Source organism: Muscardinus avellanarius (genome assembly GCF_963383645.1).
Source record: "Muscardinus avellanarius genome assembly, chromosome: 11".
Classification (NCBI taxonomy): domain Eukaryota; kingdom Metazoa; phylum Chordata; class Mammalia; order Rodentia; family Gliridae; genus Muscardinus; species Muscardinus avellanarius.
This window is the reverse complement of record NC_137797.1, coordinates 85,535,233-85,559,205: the sequence shown is the minus strand read 5'-3', so window position 1 is coordinate 85,559,205 and position 23,973 is coordinate 85,535,233. Positions and strand designations below refer to the sequence as shown.

At 44.2% G+C, this 23,973-nt stretch overlaps 1 protein-coding gene across 4 annotated transcripts in view; it reads left to right on the top strand.

Annotated features, from left to right (window-relative positions):
- The window catches only part of BICD1 (BICD cargo adaptor 1), a gene marked incomplete at both ends in the record, with an annotated part of 241,407 nt that extends 240,192 nt beyond the window's left edge, over nt 1-1,215 (top strand). For all 4 annotated transcript variants that reach the window (XM_080706007.1, XM_080706005.1, XM_080706006.1 and 1 more), the window contains one exon: nt 1,128-1,215. In XM_080706007.1, coding sequence (XP_080562133.1) covers nt 1,128-1,215 — 88 coding nt within the window. The remainder of the gene's footprint in view (nt 1-1,127) is intronic.
- Nucleotides 1,216-23,973: the final 22,758 nt, after the last annotated feature.

Sequence of the window (23,973 nt, the reverse complement as noted above, 5' to 3'; positions counted from 1 at the left end):
CACAGACGGCCTCAGCTACTTAGTGAGGCTCTTTGCTACTCAGTGAGACACTGTTCCAAATAAAGAATAAAATAGGGCTGGGGTTGTAGTTCCGAAGTAGAATACCCCTGGGTTTCATCCCCAGTACCACACACACACACACACACACACACACACACACACACACAGAATGAATGAATAAAAAGCTGGGCATGGTGGCGCACGCTAGTCATCCCAGCATTTGAGAGGCTAAGACTGGAGGATCGCAGTTCGCAGACAGCCTCAGCTTCTTAGTGAGGCCCTCCACAACACAGTGAGACCCTGTTTCAAAATAAAGAATAAAAAATAGGGCTGGGAGTATAGCTCAGAAGTAGAATGTCCCTGGGGTGGTTCCATCTCCAGTATAAGAAAGAAGGAAGAGAGAGAGAGAGAGAGAGAGAGAGAGAGAGAGAGAGAGAGAGAGAGAGAGAGATGGGCTGGGATGTAGCTCGAAGGTAGAATGTCTCTGGGCTTCATCCCCAGTATTACAAATTTTATATATATATATATGAAAGAAAGAAAGAAAGAAAGAAAGAAAGAAAGAAAGAAAGAAAGAAAGAAAGAAAGAAAGAAAGAAAAGAAAGATTAGGGCTGGGGTCTAGTTCTGAGATAGATTACCCCTAGTTTTAACTCCTAGTCTCCAAAAAAATTGAAAAGCAGGATTTGGGGGGATTCATATAAAATTTGCCGAACACATTCCCTCCATTCCTCCTGCCCTTCCTTTCTTCCTTGGTGCTCAGAATTGAACCCAGGGGCATTCTGCCTCAGCGACACCCCAAGCCCTATTTTATTTTTCATTTTGAAACAAGGTCTTGCTAAATGGCTGAGGGGTCTCGCTAAGTTGCTGAGATTTACCTCAAACCTGCAATCCTCCTGTCTCAGCCTCCCAAGGAATGACATTACAGGTGTGCCATCATGCCCAGCTTCTTCCTTATTTTTAATGTCTTGGTTTGCAAAGCAGCAGGTGTCTTGGCATGTTTTGAATTTAAAATATTTCCCGTGCAAAATTTCTAATCCTATCTGAAAGTCCATGGAAGTACTCTGCCCCACCCTTGCGAGCAGCCAGCCGCCTGCGTGTTCCTCGCTGACCAGACTGTTTCTTGTTTCAGTCCTGACATATCTCTGCCTGAGGAGCCGCCACCTTCCAGCTCGCAGTGCTCCCCCCTCCACTGTCTCGCCAAGCCTCCTCTTCCCTAGTCACCACCTCCAGTGGACAGACGTCTGGGCTGGAGGTTTCGTAGCCACCCAGGGCGCCGTCCAAGATTCGGCAGGTGTTTTCTTCTCGGGTGTTCACAAGACACTTGGATTCATAATGTTCATCGTTTTGGAAGAGGAGAGAAAGTCGAGAAGAATAGCACAAAGCCCAGACCTGGCTGATGGAACATTTCATGGTTCTTCTGAGTCACAGAAAAACTCTTCCAAATATGGCTACAGTTCAGTTAAATTAAAAAACATAACAAAATATGAAATATGTATCTCAGATGGATGGCTTTACCTCGACTGCCGAAGAGAGGTCTAGGACAGTGTAAAATGTGTGTCTTGTAAAATTCTTTTCCCTCACACGCCAAATGCAGCTGTAGACATTGATTCCGATTTTTTTTTTTGTCATCGGTATTTATATTGTACTTTATTTGCTACCTGATTTATGTCTATACAAATAATTTAGGCGGGAGGTGAATTCATTGTTTTTCAAATACACAGAGCTCGCTCGGTTAAGTATGGGTTTTAACTTAGTTTGAAACCTGGAATTGGCCAAACTGTGGTCATTTTTCTTGCACAAAATGGGAACCGAGGTGCATTGGAATGTTAATGATCGTGTTTTGCTGCTACACTGACATCGTTTATGCACTTGTTTTTTAATCAGCTCATTAACTGCTGGTTTTTGTTTTTTAACTATAATTCTTTCCTGGACATTATTCAGTAAAACTAAGAAGGAGACTAAGTTTTCATTCATTGACTTTTTTCAAGTTTTGACGGTATCTTTAATTTTTTTACATTGCAGTCAAATAGATGTACTAGTGCTTCTTTGTATGTGTGTATGTATGCCAATGTTAAAGAAAGCTAAATAACCGGAAGGTACAAAATTGTGTGTTCATTTAACGACCAGATTTTTTTTTTTTTTACTTCTTCCAAATTCAGGGTCTTATTATGAGTCCTTCAGCTAAGGTGTCAAGAACAAATGATAAAATATACACATAGATAGATGTAAGGTAGCCTCAGCTAGTTAATTCATCCAGAAAGCATTCAGATTTTGATTAAAATTGTGTTTTGTTCTTGTTTGATTTTTTCATAATGAATCTTCTTCCTTGCCAAAAAAAAAAAAAAAAGATAATAAACCTTAGCTCATTGTCTACTTTGGACAAACACTCAGGTGCCTACAGTCATTATATTCTATTGAGATAAAACATGTTCCTAGTTAATTTACAGGTCCTGCTAGGAAACCTCTATGACTTGACTTAAGGCGATGGGTTTTCATGGCGGAATTTATTTTGCACATAATCTGACGAACGAGGAAAATGGCGAACTGAGCGAAAGGTCTAACACGCGGGCTCCTTACCTCCCACGGGCTGCGCTCCAAGGCGCTCCTAGCCCCGATTTCTTGACTTTGTCAGGAAGCCTTAACTTACCTACAACCAGAAGGATTACACCTTCGCGTGTCACTTCTCTTCCCAACAAAAACAGTCCTCACTTTGACAGGACGTTCACCGCGCAGGGCACTAGCCGCAGAGATGTGGAGTGGAAGGGGCGCCGCGGCCAGTCACTCGCACCTGCAGGAGCCTCGCGGCTGCCGCGCCCGGGAGGCAGTGGTCAGATCACCAAGCAGCCGAGGTTCTGCGTCCCTTCTACGAGCGCCACTCCAACAGTGTCGTTTCTTAGAGGGATTCGGGTGAAAGTACAAATCAGAAATTAGGCAGATCCTCGTGAGAGTCCTAAAGAAAGCAACCCCACGTGCCCATGGCTGCCTGCGTTGCCTTGCTGTTTCTACACAGTTCCCTTTTTTTTATTGCATTAGAGTTTCATTAAAGAGAGCTTAACCCTGCCCTTTTCCCACTTTCTATTTCTTTTCTTTTTCTTTCTCTTTCTTTCTTTCTTTCTTTCCTTCTTTCTTTCTTTCTTTTTCAGCATCTTGTGTTTGGACCTGAGAAGTGTCCTAGCTGCTAAGTTGACTTCGTGCCTGAGGGAAATATGCCTTTTTAACAAGTAGCTCAGAACGGCTGTTTGCCTAGTCACTTCTCCTTGGTGGGGCTGGGAGCGCAGCAGGGATCTTGTCTCTGAGTAAACCTAGACCTGCCCTGCTGTCCACAGGGCTGAGTTGTATTCTGGTTCTCTTTCTCATGTGCAGAACACTGGTTTCTTCTAATATAGAATGTATCACTAAATCTAATATAAACTAGTTTTATTTCAGCTCTTCATCTGAATAGAGTGGGACGTGACTGTTTTGAAATATCAATTTTAAGCCGGGTGTGGTGGTATGCGTCTGTAATCCCAGTAATTGGGAGAAAGACGGGAGGATAACAGATTTGAGGTCAGTCTCAGCCATTTAGCAAGACCCTCAGTGACTTAGTGAGATCCTGTTTCCAAATAAAAAGGCTGGGAGTGTAACTTGGAGGTAGAATGGCTCAGTTTAACCTCCGGTACCAAAATTTTAATTCTATAAAATATTAATTTTAGTGGAACTTTATAAAAAGATATAGAAACTTGAAAATAATTTTCTTATTTTCTGCACAAAATTAGGTGGTAGTCTCTAGGCAGGAAGAGCAAATTCCATGTATTTACACTGTGGCCTCATTTAATGTAGTTTAAACTGAGCCCTATTTATATTTATTCATAGACAGTTTACTGACTGAATAAATATATATAGTGCTGATATGGATTAGTACCCATAAAGATAACAGCAGGATCTAAAAAGAAGTTAGAGATACGAAGAACTAGTGAAAACCAAAAAAAAAAAAAAAAAAAAAAAATGATCCTCAGTACAATTAAGCAGAGACCCATTTGGGGAGGAAAGATAGGCTGCAAAAATACACTAAAAATACCGGCTAATTATGGCGAACATAGTGAGCAAAGGTAAAAGGTAGCTAGCAAGAGTAGCTACCAAGCCAGATGTGTGCGGTGACGAACAACTATAACCCCTGTACTCTGGAGGCTGAGACAGGAGGATCGCAGGTTCCGATCCAGGATCCGCAACTTAGGAAGACCCTGTTTCATTATTTATTTTATTTTATTTTATTTATTTAATTTTTGCGGTACTGGGGATGGAACCCAGGGGCATTCTACCTCCGAGATACACCTCCAGCCTGATTTTTTATTCATTATTTTGAAACAGGGTCTCACTGGGTTGCCAATGGCCTCACTAAGTAGCTGAGGCTGGCCACAAACTGCATCTCCGGTCTCAGCCTCCCAAATGCTGGGATTACAAGCATGTGCCACCACTCCCAGCTTGACCCTGTTTGATTTTTTTTAAAAAAAGACTGGGCTTGTAGCTCAGAGATCGAATGCCCCTGGATTCAATCCCCAATACAAAAAAAAAAAAAAAAAAGTGGTTAAGTGGTTAGCAAAATAACCAAGTAGGGTTTTGGAGACTGGGGTTTTTTTGCAATAGAGTTTGATTACATTGCCCCACTGGTCTTCAACTACTGCGTATGGCTGTGCCTGGCCCATGAAGTTCTTATTTTTAAAGGAAGCACAATTACAACACTGAAAAGATTAGTTAGTACGCAGAAATGTTTTCCTGCTGAGGATTTTAAAAAATAGTAAAATTAAAAGGAGCTATAAATTGTCTTTGGCCCAAGTGCTTGGGGCATAAAAATCCTTGGATAAATCTTGTCAATCAACTCACATTTAGCAGATCCCTTTCGCCTATTCAGTTCTTGATTCTGAAGGCGGGGGGCGGGGGGGGGAATATTGAGGGCTTTGAGAAAACAGGAAGTGTTTAAACAATTAAGAAAAGATTTAGTTATTATACTTTATTTAGCCTAAAAAGTGAGGTGTACTAGCAATCTTCAAGAAAAGAGAATTTCACAAATGACAGACACCAGTTCTAGATATCACTAAGACTAAAATAAGAAAGTCTTTAGTGTGAAAAAGCATTTTTATTAATCCTAGGAAAGAGGTTTTTACACTGGAAAATTAATCATTGGAATTGATAATCATAAAAACCCACAAAAATATTATTTTTAATTGAATATTATGAGTGGTAAGATATCTTAGAATAATTTATTACTATTCTGGAAGGCCATAATTCTATGATTTTTGAATAGTAAAATACATTGAAGTTTTACTGGCAGTCTTAAAATGCTTTATCCTTTGAAATAGCCTAGCAATCATAATTTTCTTTTCAAGTTATTTGGTTTAAGAAGCTGTTGGAGCCGGGTGTGGTTTCTCATACTTGTTATCCCAGTACTTGGGAGGCTGAAACAGGAGGATTGCAGATTTGAGGTCAGTCTCAGTTACTTAGTGAGGCCCTCTGCAACTTAATGTGACCCTGTTTCAAAATAGAGAATAAAAAATAGGGCTAGTGGTGTAGCTCAGAGGTAAAAGGCCCCTGGGTTCAATCCCTAGTACTGCAAAAAGGAAGGAGGAGGAGGAAGAGGAGGAGGAGGAGGAGGAGGAGGAGGAGGAGGAAAAAGAAGAAGAAGAAGAAGAAGAAGAAGAAGAAGAAGAAGAAGAAGAAGAAAAAGAAGAAGAAGAAGAAGAAGAAGAAAAGAAGAAGAAGAAGCAGCCGCTGTTGGTATTTTTATTTCAACTATATTTCATAACATCTTTCAAGTTGTCCAAAATGTAGCAGTTTTACTCTAAAATGCCTCCATTGTCATAGTCTAAAAAGCATATCCTCAGGAATACTTCAGAAATAGAAGACATGGGGGCTGGCAATGTAATTCAGTGGTAGAGAACTTGCCTAGCATGAACATGGCCCTGGGTTCACTTCCCAGTACTGAAAAAAAAAAAAAAAAGAGCGTATGCAATCTTTTGGGGACAGATTCCTCTTAATTTTGTCTTTACCTAAAAGGATCTCCAGTCATTAACATTTGCTTTTTTTTATGCTGGAGAAACATCCTTATACGGATTAAGTATTGCTGTTGCAAAGAAGCATGAAACACTGATCCAGTAAACTAAGAGTGTGGGAATGTCCTAGTAGATGGCATCAGATAAAATCCTCTCCATTTGCCAACTGGAAATGACAAGACATGAAAAGGAAGACTCAAAATATATTTTCTACTGGAATAAGAATATCAAATATCATTGTCATAATCAGCCAAAAGACAGGTGTCTCTTGGAAAGACCCACCTGGGAAAGCTGATGGATTTCCCATAAGGCTTTGTGCCGGTTCAACCCAGGATGCCACACAAGCCTGATAGTATAGATAAACCGAGATTTGAACGAAGCTTTTAGGGTCAGTTTTACTACTTTAAAAAGTTTACTCTCCAATTGTTTTGTTTTCCTATAAGCCAGAATGATTGAAAATAATTCTTGTATTTAAGATTGCAACATTTTTACAGTAATATATTTGCAGATAAAGGGAACATACTTTTCCAGAAGCTGTTGAACTGGACTTATAATAGATAGCATGATCAGTACTGGTACTAACAAGTAATGTTTTACCTTGAAATCAGTTTCCATGGACATACAAGACCAAGCTGTCTCCCCAGTGACCTTTGCCATTGTCTGTAATGCCCCCAGGTGAGTTGTGCCTGAAAATAAACTCATCTTTATTTAAATGCCAACTTAACTACTTGATTCTGTTAATGCCTGAAATATTTCATCCATAGGTCTTTTACCCTATTACTCAAAGTATAATTGAAACATGTTTAGTATTAAGATATGTTTCCCAGTTGAGGATTTTCGAGACATGGTATACTATTTAAAAGGAGGAGGAGCAACTAACTACCTTTTGTGTAAGGCAACAGTGTATTAAAGCGTACAGGAGAAGATGTCTGCATGAGATAGTCACACCATTTAAGCTGTCCCGTATCCAAGATGCGAACGCTATAGAAATCTAATTTCTCTCGCGATCTCTCCATTAGGAATGTAAGGAGATCATGGACTACAGCTGGTCTCCTTTCCATATTGAAATGCATGGCTCTAATCCTCAGCCTATGTTTCTCTCTTTCCATCGGAGTTATTGAAAGTTTGCCGTATTTAAGCCAAAGCCTGAGTAAGCTGCTGAGGCAGATAATCTCTGAGAGGAGTTGAATCGTTGTACAACACTTGTTGAGACTTATTTTTACTTTGACTTTCTTCCTCTCAGAATTACTCTTTGACCATTATAGTTCTCTGATGAAAGCACTAAGAAGTGAGGCTGATGCTTTTTAGTGTGGAATGTTTGCTTTTCTTCCTAAAAAGCCATTTCAAAACAAAGATCAGAGACCTAATATGAGATGCCATCACCTTGTTGAAAACTGCTCATTCGGTGATGATAGAGAGAACAGAATGAATCGGTGGGATCATCTGTAGGATGGTGGGGCAGACCTTAGAGAAGATACATCATTTCAACATTATTGCCACAATTTAAATTAAATTTGAAGCTTGATGGTTTGATTGCTAGTGTCAGTTCATTCTTTGAAAAAAAATTTTCTGACATTTCTGTGACTCAGTGTGTTTATTTACATGTCATGCATATGCGATGAACCAAACATGATTCAGATCTTGTGTTTCTTTCCAGTATTAACATTTGTGTCATGTGTGGCCAACCCTGATTTGTACACAGTATACTTGTTGTAATGATGATTCAGCTATTCCTATGCTCTATTGCAGTTTTATTATTATGCCTCCGGGGTTAACTGACGTGAAGTGTTCCACCTAATAATAATACCATACCACCTAATAATGATACCATGACTAAAAGACGGATCTCAGACATTTTTTTTTGTTGCCAATTATTTTTAAAAATCCAAATTTCAAAGGAAATGTTCTCAGACACGTATGTTTATTTTAAATTCAGAAAATATCTTATGAATTTATTATCTCCTGTCCTTTTCACTTTCTTATTGTGGACAATCTCGTGTGAGATCCATGTGATTTGTGCACGGGTTCGTGTCATCTGATCATATGCTCAACAGTTGAGAAGGGCACTCGAGTGCTGAGAAAATAACTGGAAGCCAATTAGCCGATTCTTCTATCTTGGTTCATGTTACCAACTGAATATATTGTAATGCATACTTTTTTCCAGTAAATAAACCAGTTAATTTTTGTTTGTTTCATCAGTGCTGCCTTTTTACCAGTTTAGCAGTTTTTCTGTATGTCATTTTTGTTTTGTTTTGTTTTGTTTTGCAGTACTGGGAATTGAACCCAGGGGTGATCTACCTCTGAGCTACACCCCAGCCCTATTTAGTTTTTAGCTTCAAACTGGGTCTCACGAAGTTGCTGAGGGTGGCCTCCAACCCGCCATCTTCCTGTTGCAGCCCCCCAAGTTCTGGGATTTCAGGCATGCACCACCATTTTTGTTTAGACTTACCAAAATCCAGGTTCGTTTTGGTTTATACTTACCAAAAGGAGTAGGAATTTCTCTATGATCTATCTATTTATTCAAAGTAAGAACTTATTTAGACCAAAACCAAAATGGTTTTAACGGTTCTGCACACTCCTGTTTGGTAATGGGCACCATGTTGACCACGCTCTGTGTTTACCATCTCTCCTACTTGGAACTCCACATTCCAAACAGGGGATTTTGACAGGAAGATACACTTAGCTGGAAAAAAAAATTTCTTTTCTTCTTTTGGTACTAAGGATTGAACCCAGGGCAGTCTGTCCCCAAGTTACACCCCAGCCCTTTTTAAAAATTGTTTATTTCAGCCGGGCATGGTGGCGCACGCTTATAATCGCCACGCTTGGGAGGCTGAGACAGGAGGATCGCACAGGTTCGAAGCCAGCCTCAGCTACTTAGTGAGGCTCTCAGCAACTTAGTGAGACCCTGTTTCCAAATAAAATAGAAAATAGGTCTGGGAGTGTAGCCCAGAAGTAGAAGGCCCCTGGTTCCACCCCCAGTACCACCAAAAAAAAAAATTGTTTCTTTCTTGTTTATTTATCAGTAGTACTAGAGATTGAAACCAGAGGCATTGTACCTCTGAGCCTTAATTCTATTTTTTATTTTGAAACAGGGACTTGCTAAGTTGCAGAGGGCCTCACGAGTTTGCTGAGACCGGCCATGAACCTGCGATTATCCCGCCTCAGCCTCCCAAGTACTGGGATCACAAGATTGCGCCAAAATGTCTGGCAAAATTATTTGTTTTGAAACAGGGTGTCACTAAGTTGCGGAGGCCGGCTTCAAAGCTGCAGTCCTCCTGTCTCTGATTCCTAAATAGTGGGGTTACAGCACCCCAGCTTAGTGAATTTGACTAAAAACTTACCGACATGAAGAAAATTCCTTCCTAAACCAAGGAAATATTAGCCAGCACAGTGACCCATGCCTGTCATCTCAGTGTTAGGAAGGCTGAAAAGGGATGATCTTCGGTTCCAGGCCAGCCTCAGCAATTTAGTAAGACCCTCGGCAACTTTGTGAGATCTGTTTCAAAATAAAAATAATATAAAGGGCTAAGGGTGAAGCTCAGAGGTAGAATTTCCCTGGGTTGAATCCCCAGGACCAAAAATGAATAAAATAGGAAATTATATTTGAATCAAAGAATGAAATTGTTCATTTGTTACAATTATCATTTAATTAAAATAAAATTTAATTTACTTTTAAGGTCTTGCTAAGTTGCCCAGGCTGGTCTAGAATTTGTGATCCTGTTGTCTAGCTTCCTTATCCCAAGTAGTTAGGAATGCAAGTATGTATCACTGCACCTGGCAAGAATAAAATTCATATACTTTCTTTTTTCTTTTTTTTTTCTTCCCTGCGGTATTGGAGATTGAACCCAGCGGCATTCTACCTTCAAGCTGCACCCCAGCCCGATTTTTTAGTTTTATTTTGAAACAGGATCTCACTAAGTTTGGAGGGCCTCACTAAGTAGCTGAGGATGGCCACGGACCTGAATCCTGTCTCAGCTGCCCAAGTTCTGGGATTACTGGCCACCATGCCTGGCCATATACTATATTTTTCAAGATAATTTCTTTCTTTCTTTCTTTCTTTCTTTCTTTCTTTCTTTCTTTCTGTCTGTCTTTCCTCCTCCTCTTCCTCCTCCTCCTCCTTCTCCTATTCCTCTTCTTCTTCCTCTTCCTCCTCCTCCTCCTCCTTCTTTTCCTCCTCTTCCACTGGATATTAGACCCAGGAGCTTTCTACTTCTAAGCTACACCCACAGCCCCTTTTTCTTTTTAATTTTTATTTTGAAACAGGGTCTTGCTAGGTTGTTGAAAGCCTCACTAAGTAGCTGAGGCTGGCCACAAACCCGTGATCCTCCTGTTTCAGCCTCCCTGTTTCATGCTTGTAATTGGTATTATAAGCATGTTTTACCACATCCAGTCAATTCTTTCTTTTCTTTGGGTATGAAAGAAAAGCAAGCCAGGTGGGTTGATGAATGCTTGTAATTCCAGTACTTGGAAAGCTGAGACAGGAGGATTGCAGGCTGGAGGCCTGCCTCAGCAACTTAGCAAAACTCTGTCTCAAAATAAAAAATAAAAGGGGCGGGGGGCATAACTCAGAAGTAGAATGTCCTGATTTCAATCCCAGTGCAAAATAAATAAATAAATAAATAAAAAAGCAGAGTCCCAAAATCTGGATAGAGGTTAATTTATTGGCTCCTCCTACAAATAGGTTTGTTAGTAAGTCAGCAGCTTTGGGAATCATCTACATTAATTTTATGTGATTTGGTTTTGATGACAGGGTTATGGGAGACAATTTATATGAGGTTCTAATGGGTTGAAACCTCTAATGCAATCCCAATGAAAACTAAACAAATTCACCCATCATGGGCCACAACAATTGTGCAAAATTTGCCTTCTTACCTGTTGCATAAAGACCACACTAGTGCTGGGCGAGGTGGTGCACACCTGTAATTCCAGCACTTGGGAGGCTGAGACAGGACGATCACAGGTTCCAGGTGGTACTGAGGATTGAACTCAGAGGCATTCTACCTTTAAGATACTCCCCCAGCCCTATTTTTTTTTGTTCTTTATTTTGAAACAGGGTTTCACTAGGTTGATGAGAGTCTCACTGCTTTCTGAGGCTATCCTCAAACCTGTAACCCTCCTGTCTCAGACTCCCAAGTATTGGGATTATAAGCATTCACCACCACACTCAGCCATGAAACTTTCTTTGAAAATAAAAAACTGAAAGTGAGGCATGGAGGTGCATGCTTATAATCCCAGTACTTGGGAGGCTGAGACAGAAGGATCACAGATTGGAGGCCAGCCTCAGCTACTCAGTGGGGACTCTCAAAATAATGAATAAAAAATAGGGCTGGGGATGTGGCTCAGAGGTAGAATGCCTATGGGTTAAATCCCAGGACCACAAAAATAAAAAGTTAAAAAAAAAAAAAAATGAAAGGGCCGGAGATGTAACTCAGAGGCACAAGGTTCCTGGGTTTATTCCCCAATACCAAAACCAAAATCCAAACCTTGATCTCTAGCATTGTAATGGAAGGAGTGTAATGTACAAAGAAGTACCTGGTAAAAGTACTTCTTCCTTTTTTTTTTTTTTTTTTTTAGGTACTAGGGATTGAACCTAGGGCCCTTCTACCTCCAAGCCATACCCCAGCCCTTCTGTTGTTGTTTTTGTTCTGAAACAGGGCTTTCCTCAGTTACGGAGTCTCGCTAAATTGCTCAGAATGGCCGCAAACCCGTGATCCTGCTGTCTCAGCCTCTTGAGTACTGGGATTGCAGGCATGAGCCCCCACGGCCAGTTTTTTATGTTTTTAATTTTGAAACAATGTCTCATTAAGTTGCCTTGGACCTAGAACCTGTGATCACAGGCATGTGAGATTACAGGCGTGCGCCACCACACCTGACTCACTCCCTCCCTCCCTCCCTTCCTTCCCTCCTTCCTTCTTTCTTTCCATGGTACTGGGGATTGAACCCAAAGCTACTATACCACTCCATTACATCCCCAGTCCTCTTAATTTTATACAGGATCTTGCTAAATTGCTCAAACTAGCCTCCAATTTGCCTCAGCCTCCAGAGGAGCTGTTATCCATGGCGCATGCCACCGTGCCAGCAGAATGAGGTCCTTCTATCACGGAGCTGTGTTACTGTGGGAGCCTACATTCTCACGACGCCCTCCTTGCCCCACAGTGTGCTGAAATATTGATTACGGGCCTCAACACTGGAGATAGCTATCCAGAGACTGGGCTTCTTTTTTTCTTCTTCTTTTTCTTTTTGTTTGTTTGTTTGGTATTGGTGGTTGAACACAGTGGCATTCTACCTCTGAGCTACATTCTCATCCCTATTTTATTTTTATTTTGAAACAGGGTCTTGCTAGGTTAATTAGAGTCTCACTACTTGCTGAGGCTGTCCTTGAATCCGCGATACTCCTGTATCAGCCTCCCAAGTGCTGAGATTACAGGCGTGCACCACCTTGCCTGGCTAAGCTTCATTTTTGGCAGAATGGATTCCTCTGTTTCTGTGCATGGAAGAAAAAATATTGTGTTTATATTTAGGAGAAAAATAACATTAATACATCCAAAGTGCTTGAAGTTGAAGACAGGGCCTGCAGCTCAGTGGTAGAACACTTACACTAGGCGCTGGGCTCAATCCCAGCACTCAAAAAAGAAGAGGTCAGTGTTATAGCTTCAAGTCCTCCTATTTTCCATGTAGCCATAATATTTCAACTAAAATTGTCCAAACACATGCACCACCATGCACTAAAATTATAGCAACCTTTAAAAAATCTTTAAAATACCAGCAGTAGACTTTTTTTTTGAAGATTTAAAGAAGTTCATTAAAAAGATAGAAATACAGAAAATAGAAGTACAGAAAATAGTTACAGCCCCATGCCAAAATGGCATGAGGGGGGAGGGTGGCTCAGGCCAACTCACCACTCCCTGACATTTAAAAAAAAATTAATTTATTTATTTTTAATTGGTGCATTGTAGTCATATATCAATCACATTGGAGTACAAGACTTAAGAGGATATACAAGCACACATCATCCAATCAGCCCTCATCCAGCCCTCGATCCCTCGATCCCATGCTTGTTTGGTGATTAACTTTGATACATTTGTTTATGTACCTCCTGCGTTTTAAAGAGGCTCCGTCCTCCACTATTCCATACCCTCTCATTGGTCACATTAGTTGCTTCACTATAGGGCCCTTTCTATAGCTCAACCTCTTCCTGTTGCCCCTTTCCTCCTAGTTATTGCTGATTAGGGGAAGATTCTGATTTTATTTTCTGCGATATTTCTCTGTGCATGCCGCGTTGCAAGTACCGATCCCACTCTTGACGGCCCCAGTAGTGGCCTGGCTACCCGGTGGACTGATCCAGACCTCGCTGTCTCAAGCAGCAGCCTTGCCTCATGGGAGGCCCCGATTCTGGTCTCACTGTCCCCGACACCAGCCTAACTCCTCAGCTGGCTCCGATCCCGGCCTCAGAGGCTGCAGTGGCCTTGCCTCACGGCAGGCTCTGATGCCGGACATTGGCCCCGGCACCAGCCTAACCCCTCGGCAGGATCTGATCCTGGCCTCAGAGGCCCCAGCACCGGCCTAGAATCACGGCAGGCTCCGATCCCGGCCTTTCTGGCCCCAGCACCGGCCTAACCCCTCGGCAGGCTCTGATCACGGCCTCGGAGGCCCCAGCACCGGCCTAACCCCTCAGCAGGTTCCGATCCCAGCCTTGGAAGCCCCAGTAGAGGCCTTGCCTCCTGTCAGGCTCCGATGCCAGCCGTTGGCCCCAACATCGGCCTAACCCCTCGGCAGGCTCTGATCCTGGCCTCGGAGGCCCCAGCACCGGCCTTGCCTCATGGCAGGCTCCAATGCTGGCCACTGGCCCCAGCATTGGCCTAAGCCCTTGGGAGGCTCCAATCCCAGCCTCAGAGGCCCCAGTAGTGGCCTTGCCTCATGGCAGGCTCCAATGCTGGCCATTGGCCCCGGCACCGGCCTAACCCCTTGGCTGGCTCTTATCCTGACCTCGGAGGCCTCAGCACCAGCCTTGCCTCACGGCAACTCCGATGCTGGCTTTGCTGGCCCCAGCACCGGCCTAACCCCTCGGCAGGCTCCGATCCTGGCCTCGGAGGCCTCTGTAGCGGCCTTGCCTCACGGAAGGCTCCGATGCCGGCCGCTGGCCCCAGCACCAGCCTAACCCCTCTGCGGGCTCTTATCCTGGCCTTGGAGGCCCCAGCACTGGCCTAACCCCTCAGTAGTCTCCGATCCCGGCCTCGGAGGCCCCAGCACCGGCCTTGCCTCACAGCAGGCTCCGATGCTGGCCGCTGGCCCCGGCATCGGCCTAACCCCTTGGCAGGCTCTGGTCCCAGACTCTGAGGCCCCAGTAGTGGCCTTGCCTCACGGCAGGCTCCGATGCCGGCCATTGGCCCCGGCACTGACCTAAACCCTCAGCTGGCTCTTATCCTGGCCTCGGAGGCCCCAGCACCGGCCCTGCCTCACAGCAGACTCCAATGCCGGCCTCGCTGGCCCCAGCACCGGCCTAACCCCTCAGCAGGCTCCGATCCCAGCCTCGGAGGCCTCAGTAGTGGCCTTGCCTCATGGAAGGCTCCGATGCCGGCCGCTGGCCCTGGCACCGGCCTAAACCCTCTGCAGGATCCGATTCCGGCCTCGGAGGCCCCAGCACCGGCCTTGCCTCACAGCAGGCTCCGATCCCGGCCTTGCTGGCCCCAGCACCGGCCTAACCCCTCGGCAGGCTCCAATCCTGGCCTCAGAGGCCTCAATAGCGGCTTTGCCTCACGAAAGGCTCTGATGCCCGGCCAGTGGCCCCAGCACCATCTTAACCCCTCAGCAGGCTTTGATCCCGGCCTCGGAGGCCCCAGCATCGGCCTTGCCTCACGGCAGGCTCCAATCCCGGCATCGGCCTAACCCCTTTGCAGGCTTCTATCCCAGCCTCGGAGGCCCCAGCACCGGCCTTGCCTCACAGCAGGCTCCACTGCTGGCCGCTGGCCCCGGCATCGGCCTAACCCCTTTGCAGGCTTCGATCCCAGCCTCGTAGGCCCCAGTAGTGGCCTTGCCTCACAGCAGGCTCCGATGCCGGCCATTGGCCCCAGCACCGGCCTAACCCCTTGGCAGGCTCTTATCCTGGCCTCAGAGGCCCCAGCACCGGCCTTGCCTCACAGCAGGCTCCGATCCCGGCTTTGCTGGCCCCAGCACCAGCCTAACCCCTCGGCAGGATCCAATCCCAGCCTCGGAGGCCCCAGCACCAGCCTTGCCTCACGGCAGGCTCCGATCCCGGCCTTGCTGGCTCCGGCACCAGTTTTACCCCTCAGCAGGCTCTGATCTCGGCCTTGGAGGCCCCAGTAGTGGCCTTGCCTCACGGCAGGCTCTGATGTCGGCCATTGGCCCTTGCACCGGCCTAACCCCTCAGCAGGCTCCGATCACTGTCTCTGGGGTTATTATTTCAAAGGTTCCAGGTGTAATGTATCAGATCTCTGCCTCCCCTGAGTACTGGCCACTGCCATTACCACTGTCTCCACCATTTCAAATCCTTCCCAGGCTCTTTTTCCACTCTGAATGTTGTCCAGTGTTCCTAAGCATGCGTGACTGTAGCATTCGACATTTGGTGTAATTTCTCCAAAAAAAATAAGGTTGGTAGGATCCGGTTTCTGCTTCTCCTGAATACAAGTCTCTACTGCCATCGCGGAGACCGCTTTCAACACCACCTTTCTCTTTGGTCTCCGCTAAACTCTCTCCTTACAGGTGATGTCCAAGATTCTTAACAATATAGAGAAACAGCAGTCCTCCTTCACGTAGAATTTTTCCATAAGTTCCAGTGCATTTAGATAAGTTTTGTCTGCATCTCCAGTGTCCTGGCATCCACAACGGCTTTCTTAACTCCTCTCCGATATTTTTCTTTTTCTTTTCCTTTTTTTTAATAAGACAAGACAGTATATGTGTTTTGAGGAGGTAGTGGGATCAGGCACTCAGTAGCACTGTGACCCGGTCAGTTTCCCCATGGGTCCAGAGTGCTCCGCACTAATCTGCCTGGGGCCCAGGGTCCTGCGGCCCGGGCCTCGGCTAGCGTGCCCCGTGTGACCCCCGCCCGGGAACCAGGGTACTGGGCCCGGTTTCTCCAGGGGTCTGGCGTGCTACGCGTGTTCCGGCCTGGGGCCCAGAGTCTCATGACCCGGGCCCCAGCTGGGGTGCCCCACGCAACCCCCGCCCAAGACCCAGGGTACTGGGCCCGGCTTCTCCAGGGGTCTGGCGTGCTACGTGCATTCCGGCCCGGGGCCCAGAGTCCCGCGACCCGGGCCCCAGTTGGCGTGCCCTGCACAACCCCTGCCTGGGACCTAGGGTACTGGGCCCGGTTTCTCCAGGGGTCTCACTCCCTGACATTTTAATTAATATATTAAAATAAAGCTAATATAAGAACCCTACTGATGTTTTCATAATTTGGCTTCTTTTGAAAGTATAAATTATTCAGTAATGTCAGTCAAATGTCACAGGAAGACTTGCTTCACTTAAAAGGAGCTATTAGCCCAAGATTAATAAGTGCTTCATAGCACAAGGTTTCAAGGAAAGGAAAACTGTTTTCCTTACTGAAATCTACTGACTTTGAAAGTATGATCTCGTGTATATAGTAAGCTACCTAACGTGTAATAGGGAGAAACTAAAGGTATATATTCCCTCCCACCCCCTCAGTTGGGTCACCTTATTTGCTCATCTAAGGTTTCTCCTTCTTTGTCTAGAGTCACTCATTTAACCTAGTTTCTTCGTAGTTTTCACATTTTAGGAAGGGCATCTGATATTTTGCTTTATGTGACTGACTAATCTCACTTAGCATAATGCTCTCACTTGCATCCATTTCCCCACAAATGAGGTCATTTTGTTCTTCTTTATGCCTGAGTAAAATTCCATTGTGTATATATCCCATAGTTTCTATAATCCATTCACAGAAGTTTTTATTTTTAAATATTTATTTATTTATTTATTTATTTATTTATTTATTTATTATTTAGTGGTACTGGGGATGGAACCCAGGGGCATTCTACCTCTGAGCTACATCCCCAGGCCTGTTTTTTCATTCTTTATTTTGAAACAGGGTCTCACTGAGTTGCAAAGGGCCTCACTAAGTAGTTGAGACTGTACTCGAACCACGATCCTCCTGTCTCAGTCTCCAAAGTACTGGAATTACAAGCGTGTGCCACCACACCCAGCTTAATACCACATTTAATAAAAGGTAGAAAAATGACATTTTCTGAAATCTTCCTCAAAAACATATTTGTTGGGGTCTGCTCAAACTGCCTGACAGAACTTCTGATAAATTAGCTACATATAGTGCCAAGCACGTTGACGTCTGCACAACTGCCTGACAGAACTTCCGATGAATCGCACATGTAGCGTCGAGCGCAGGTCTGCACAACCGCCTGAACTTCCGATGAATGAATCGGCAACTGGTAGCACTGAGTGGATATGGAGGGCATAACTACTCTCCTTGCCCCCGCTAGCCCAATTTGGTAATGCTGAGCCTTACTGGCTCAAATAATACTTTCGTGCTCGTGAACCCCTCGTGCACTGGATAATGATTGGCTGCAAGTTATGTGCTTTGCACATACAAGGGTGACCTTTAGCTTAATAGGTTAGAATAGTTTCCTGTTGGAAGTCCCCCTTGAGGTTTTTTGCTTTAAATTTGGGTTGTCTGAGAGAAATAAACGAGATCCTGCTTGACACGACTCCCGGCTGGTGTGTTTCTGTTCCGGTCGTCGGCACTCAACTTTACTTCTCAGCCGCACAGCTGATGGGCTGGACCCGTCACATATTTTTAACGGGTGTTGAATATTCCACATTTACCTATATTATGCATATTGCTACATAGTTCCCATAGATATGTATACATACATACATACATACATAATTTTTGTGGTTGTACTGGAAATAAAACCCAGGGCCTTCTGCATGGGAAGCCTTCTACCACCAACCTATATGCCCAGCACCTAGTTTCTGTATTTATTTTTTACAAGACACTTATCTTACATTTGTCTTTCTATCTTTCTTTTTCTTTCTTTCTTTTTTTTTTTTTCTGTACTGGGTGTTAAACCTAGAAACATTCTACATCTGAGCTACATCTGCCATGCAACAGGCTCCGGGCCTAGCCTCACTGGCTCCAGACCCGGCCTCGCTGTGCATCAGGCTCTGGGCCCAGCCTTGCTGGCTCCAGATCCCAGCCTCACTCTGCAGCAGGCTCCGGGCCTGTCCTTGCTGGCTCCAGGCCCGGCCTACTGCTAATTTTTTTTTTTTTTTTTTTTTTTTTTTTTGTGGTACTGGGGTTCCTGGAAGCCCTTCTACCTCTGGGCTATACTCTCAGACCTATTTTATACTTTTTATTTGGAAACAGGGTCTCTAAAGCCAGTGCAGCTGGCTTCGAACCTGCGCAATCCTCCTGTCTCTGCCTCCCAGGCGTGGGGATTACAAGTGTGCACCACAACGCCCGGCGTCCTACTGCTAATCTTTTTTTTTTTTTTTTTTTTTTTTTGGTGGTACTAGGGGTGGAATCCAGAGGCTTTCTACCTCCGGGCTATACTCCCAGACCTTTTTTATATTTTATTTGGAAACAGGGTCTCACTAAGTTGCTGAAAGCCTAAGTAGCTGTGGCTGGCTTCGAACCCGTGTGATCCTCCTGTCTCAGCCTCCCAAGCGCAGGGATTACAAGTGTGCGCCACCATGCCTGGCCCTACTGCTAATTTTTAAACAATCAAAATACTCAATAACATGTGGAAAGCTTAAGAATTGAGTGTCTTTGTTTTGTGTTTCCTGGTCAGGGCAGAAGAGAGTAGGAATATAGAACTGCATTCCATCACTTTATGCTCCTGTTGTCCTGACAGCCTGGCTGTGATGTGATAGTTCAGCACTGTTTACATGTAAGATGCTTCAAAAAAAAGACTTCAGTAAAATTGCCACGACAAACACTAAAGAATACAACATAGAGCCCAGCCTGGTAGTGCACGCTTGTAATCCCAGTACTTGGGAGGCTGAGACAGGAGGATGTTCGGTTTGCAGCCATCCTCAGCTACTTAGGCCCTCTATCAACTTAGCAAGACTCTGTTTCAAAATAAAAATAAAATAGGACTGGAGATGTAAGCTCAGGGGTAGAAGGCCCCTGGGTTTAACCTCCAGTGCCATTAAAAAAAGAAGAAAAGGGAGAAGAAGAAGAAGAAGAAGAAGAAGAAGAAGAAGAAGAAGAAGAAGAAGAAGAGGAGGAGGAGGAGGAGGAGGAGGAGGAGGAGGAGGAGGAGGAGGAGGAGGAGGAGGAGGAGGAAGAGGAGGAGGAGGAGGAGGAAGAGGAGGAGGAGGAGTAGAAGGAGGAGGAGGAGGCCACCCAGTGTGGTGATGCATGCTTGTAATCCCAGCATTCAGGAGGCTGAGACAGGTTCCTGGCCAGAGACAGGAGGATTGCAGGTTCCCTGCCATTCCCTGCAACTTAGTGACACTCTCAGCAACTTAGCAAGACCCTGTTTCAAAATAAAAACTGAAACAGGGCTAGGGGTGTAGTTCAGAGGTAAAATGTCCCTGGGTTTGATCCCCTAGCACTATACACAAAAACAAACAAGCCAAAGGAAAAAATAGATGTAAGTAAGAGAAAGATATGAACAATATGTTCCACAAAGATACAGTTTTCTAAAATTCTCTATAAATATCTAGTCTAAGTCAGTTTTCCAAATATTTTATTCATTTGCTCACTCATAAAAATGTATATGCTAGCTGGGCCTGGTGGCACACACTTATAATTCCAGTACTTGGGAGGCTGAGACAGGAGAATCACAGGTTCATGGCCAGCCTCAGAAAATTAGGAAGAACTCCATTCAAAATAATAAATAGCCGGGCATGGTGGTGCATACTTGTAATCTGAGCATTTGGGAGGCTGAGACTGGAGGATGGCGGTTCGCGGCCACCCTCAGCTACTTAGTGAAGCTCTCCGCAGCACAGTGAGACCCTGTTTCAAAATAAAGAATAAAAAATAAGGCAGGGGGTGTAGCTCAAAGGTCGAAGCCCATGGGTTCCATCCCCAGACCCGCAAATAAGTAAGTAAATAAATTTCATAATTGGAGGAGAGGGACCAAAGAGAATCATTTTGGAAGAAGTACAAGAAAGAGACCTACAACAGGGTGCATCTTTTGGGAGCTTTAAAACACAAAGATGTTAGAAATGTCTTGGCTCAAGGATATATTTTTCTTCTTTCTTCCTTCCTTTCTTTCTTTCTTTCTTTCTTTCTTTCTTTCTTTCTTTCTTTCTTTCTTTCTTTCTTTCTTTCTTTCTTAGTACTGGTATAAAACTCAGGGGCATTGTACCTCCGAGCTATACCTTCCTCACCAAAGTATTCTTCATGGCGATTGTGGAAGCAGCCGGTGTGGTTTGCAGGTTGTGAGTACCAGGGTTAGTGGATTCCTCAGGTTCTTTAGTCCTCTGTAACTGCCTTTGTTTTTCTGAGCAGAACGTACAAGGTGTGCCATCTCAGATGCTACCCTGTCTTTTTTTTTTGGGGGGGGGTCTGGAGATGGAACCTAGAGGCATTTGACCTCCTAGCTACACCCCCTGCCCTATCTTTTTTTTTATTCTTTATTTTGAAACAGGGTCTCACTAAGTTGCGGAGGGCCTCACTAAGTAGCTGAGGTTGTCCGCGAACTGCAATCCTCTGGTCTCAGTCTCCCGAATGCTGGGATTACAAGTGTGCGCCACCACGCTCGGCTCTACCCTGTCCTTTTGACATAAGTCACTATCCTTTACTGTGGCCAAATGATGTCTGAAAAGTATTGTCAGTGTGCAAAACGGTTTTTTTTCCAGAATGTTTTATTTATAACAGACCAAGTCTGAAAATGTTAGGAATACTGTCTATGTGGGTGGATATCATTAACTGTAATTGTTATTGTCCAAAGAGAGATTTTTTAACCCCAGATTATCCATGTGATGTGTATTATTAATTCTTTTAATGCTTTAAAAAAAGTTTTAGTGAAGAGAACAACTGTGAAATCAAAACAGTGTGGCACTTCTGGGTGTACTAGAGAGAGATTCTGTCGGTATTGTGATTTCTCTACAGGATTTTTAAACATTCACCAAACATTTTACTTTTTAAAAAGTATCTTAACATGCCTATTGCCCAGTTGCCACTGATATAAAAGAAATATATTTGTGTTTTGTTTGTGCAGAAACTTAAATTCCAGAGTGCAATTTTTAAAATTGAGAAGTTAGGGAGCTGGGTGTGGTGGCGCACGCTTGTGATCCCCGCAATTGGGAGGCTGAGACAGGAGGATTGCACAGGTTCAAAGACAGCCTCAGCTACTTAGTGAGGCTCTCAGCAATTTAATGAGACCCTGTTTCTAAATAAAATATTAAAACAGTCAGCTGGGTGTGGTGGTGCACGCTTGTAATCCCCGTGCTTGGGAGGCTGAGACAGGAGGACCAGACAGGTTCGAAGCCAGCCTCAGCTACTTAGTGAGGCTCTCAGCAACTTAGTGAGACCCTGTTTCCAAATAAAATATAAAATAGGTCCGGGAGTATAGCCCGGATATAGAAAGCCTGAGTTCCACCCCCAGTACCACCAAAATAAATAAATAAATAAAGTTAAAATTATTTTCCTTTACTTTAGCAACTGGTGTACATTTGTTTTATATAAACCTTAAATTTCAGGCTTCCTGGTTACCTTAATTGTAAGTGTCAGTGTTGGACTAGGCAATATGTGGAAACACATTGTTCTACTCTGTCATTTACATTTATATGAAAGCGTACTTTTCTTTCTTTTTTTTTTTATGTGTGGTACTGGGGTGGAACCCAGGGGCTTTCTACCTCTGGGCTACACTCCCAGACCTATTTTATACTTTGTTTGAAAACAGGGTCTCACTAAGTTGCTGAGAGCCTCACTCAGTAGGTGAGGCTGGCTTCGAACCTGTGTGTTCCTCTTGTCTCAGCCTCCCAAGCGCGGGGATAACAAGCGTGTGCCACCAACAACGCCCGGCGCTAAAAGTGTACTTTTCTTAATGAGGGATTTATTAACAACTTATTATATTTCTTAGATGTTACAAACAGTTGCACACGTAAATCAGGTTTATTAAACAATATAAACATGCTTTCATGTCCAAAGTTAAAGGCAAAAATGAAATTTTGAAAAAAATTATTTTATTGATAATAGGGATAAACCCAGGGTTATTCTACCTATATTATTTTATTTTACTTTTGTGTGTGGTACTAGGGATTCAATCCAGGGGCATTCTGCCTATGAGCTGTAGCCCAGCCCTATTTTATTCTTTATTTTGAAACAGGGTCTCACTAAGTTTGTGGGGCTTAAGAACCTGTGATCCTTCTCTCTCAGCCTTCCAAGTACTGGGATTAGAGGCGTGCACCACCACACCTGACTCATTTCTCTTTCTATGCTCTGTGAAATCCTCCCTATTATCCCCACCCCAACTGTTCTATGTTCCTTCCACTGGGGTAACTCTTTTTTTTTTTTTTTGGTACTGGGGGTTAGACCCAAGAACATTCTATCCTCGAGCTATACCCCAGCCCAATTTTATTTTGTTTGAAACAGAGTCTTGATAGGTTGCTAAGAGTCTCACTAAATTGCTGATGCTGGCCTTGAACCTGCAGCCCTCTTGTCTCAGCCTCCCAAGTACTGGAATTACAGGCATGTGACACCATACTCAGCTCCACTGAAGTAACTCTTAATCCTCCCATTGTCATCAGAACAGGTCAGAGCTTCATTTTTTTTTGTGGGGGGGTGCCCTTAATTTTGATTTTTTCCCTCGACAATCATCCTAATAGACCAGGTTGGGCGCCCCCTCCTAAGTGCATCAGCTAAAGACACCTTGATGTATCCATTTCAAAAGAGCTGTGTACTTGAAAAAGAAACTGCTTTTTCTTTTATGTTTTTGTGGTATTGGGATGGAACCCAAGGCCATTCTACCTCCTAGTTACACCCTAGCCCTATTTTATTCTTTATTTTGAAACAGGATCTCACTAGGTTACAGAAGGCCTCTCAAGTTGCTGAGGCTGGCCAGAAACCTGCCACCCTCCTGTCTCAGCCTCCCAAGTACTGGAATTACAAGCGGGCACCACCACGGGGGGCAAGAAACTGCTTTCATTCCACCTTCCAAATGATTTTTTGAAAATATTGACTGAATCTGGATGTGGTGACACAAGCTTGTAATCTGTTGTGAACATACAAAATGCATGTAAAAAATGTTATGAGTATATGAAATATATGTCAGGATATAGTGTAGGGACAGATGGACTGGCCAGATATGCAAAGAAGATGGGGCAGAAGAAGGATGTAACTGACATGCCCAAGACAAATTAACAGACACACACCCCGGGCTCACATCTGCAGGATGGGACATCTGCAAGATAAGATAACGGTCGAAGCAATGGACCTACGTAATCAATGACACCAATTTAAGGTATATATGACCTGGCAAATGGCCAGACTGGTGGCTCTGACTCACTGTCTTTGAGGCTGAGCGGTTGGCCCAGCTGGGGGGAGGAGAGCATTCCCCTGGTAGCTGCTGGACGATTCCTCTAGATGACAGTCAGGCTCATCCCCGCCTGACTCCCTGGACCTTGAGTATCTGCGTCTTGACCATAGACCACGGCTGTGACAGCGATCCTGAACCTAGGTTACCTGCGGAGACCCGTTTTGCCTCAGGTAACCAAATGCTATCTGGCCAGTGGCTTAGTTAGAGAAGGATGGGAGTGTTATGAGCATTTTAAAATAAACCGAGTATTCCTGAAAGACATTAAGTATGGCCCATCATCCTTGCCACTGTGTCAATGAGACTCATAACATAAGCCCAGCATTTGGGAGGCTGCAGCAAGAGGACTGAAGTTCATGGCAGCCTCAGCTACTTAGTGAGGCCCTCTGCAACTCAGTGAGACCCCGTTTCAAAATAAAGAATAAAAAATAGAGCTGGGGTGTCACTCAGAGGTAGAATGCCCCTGGGTTCC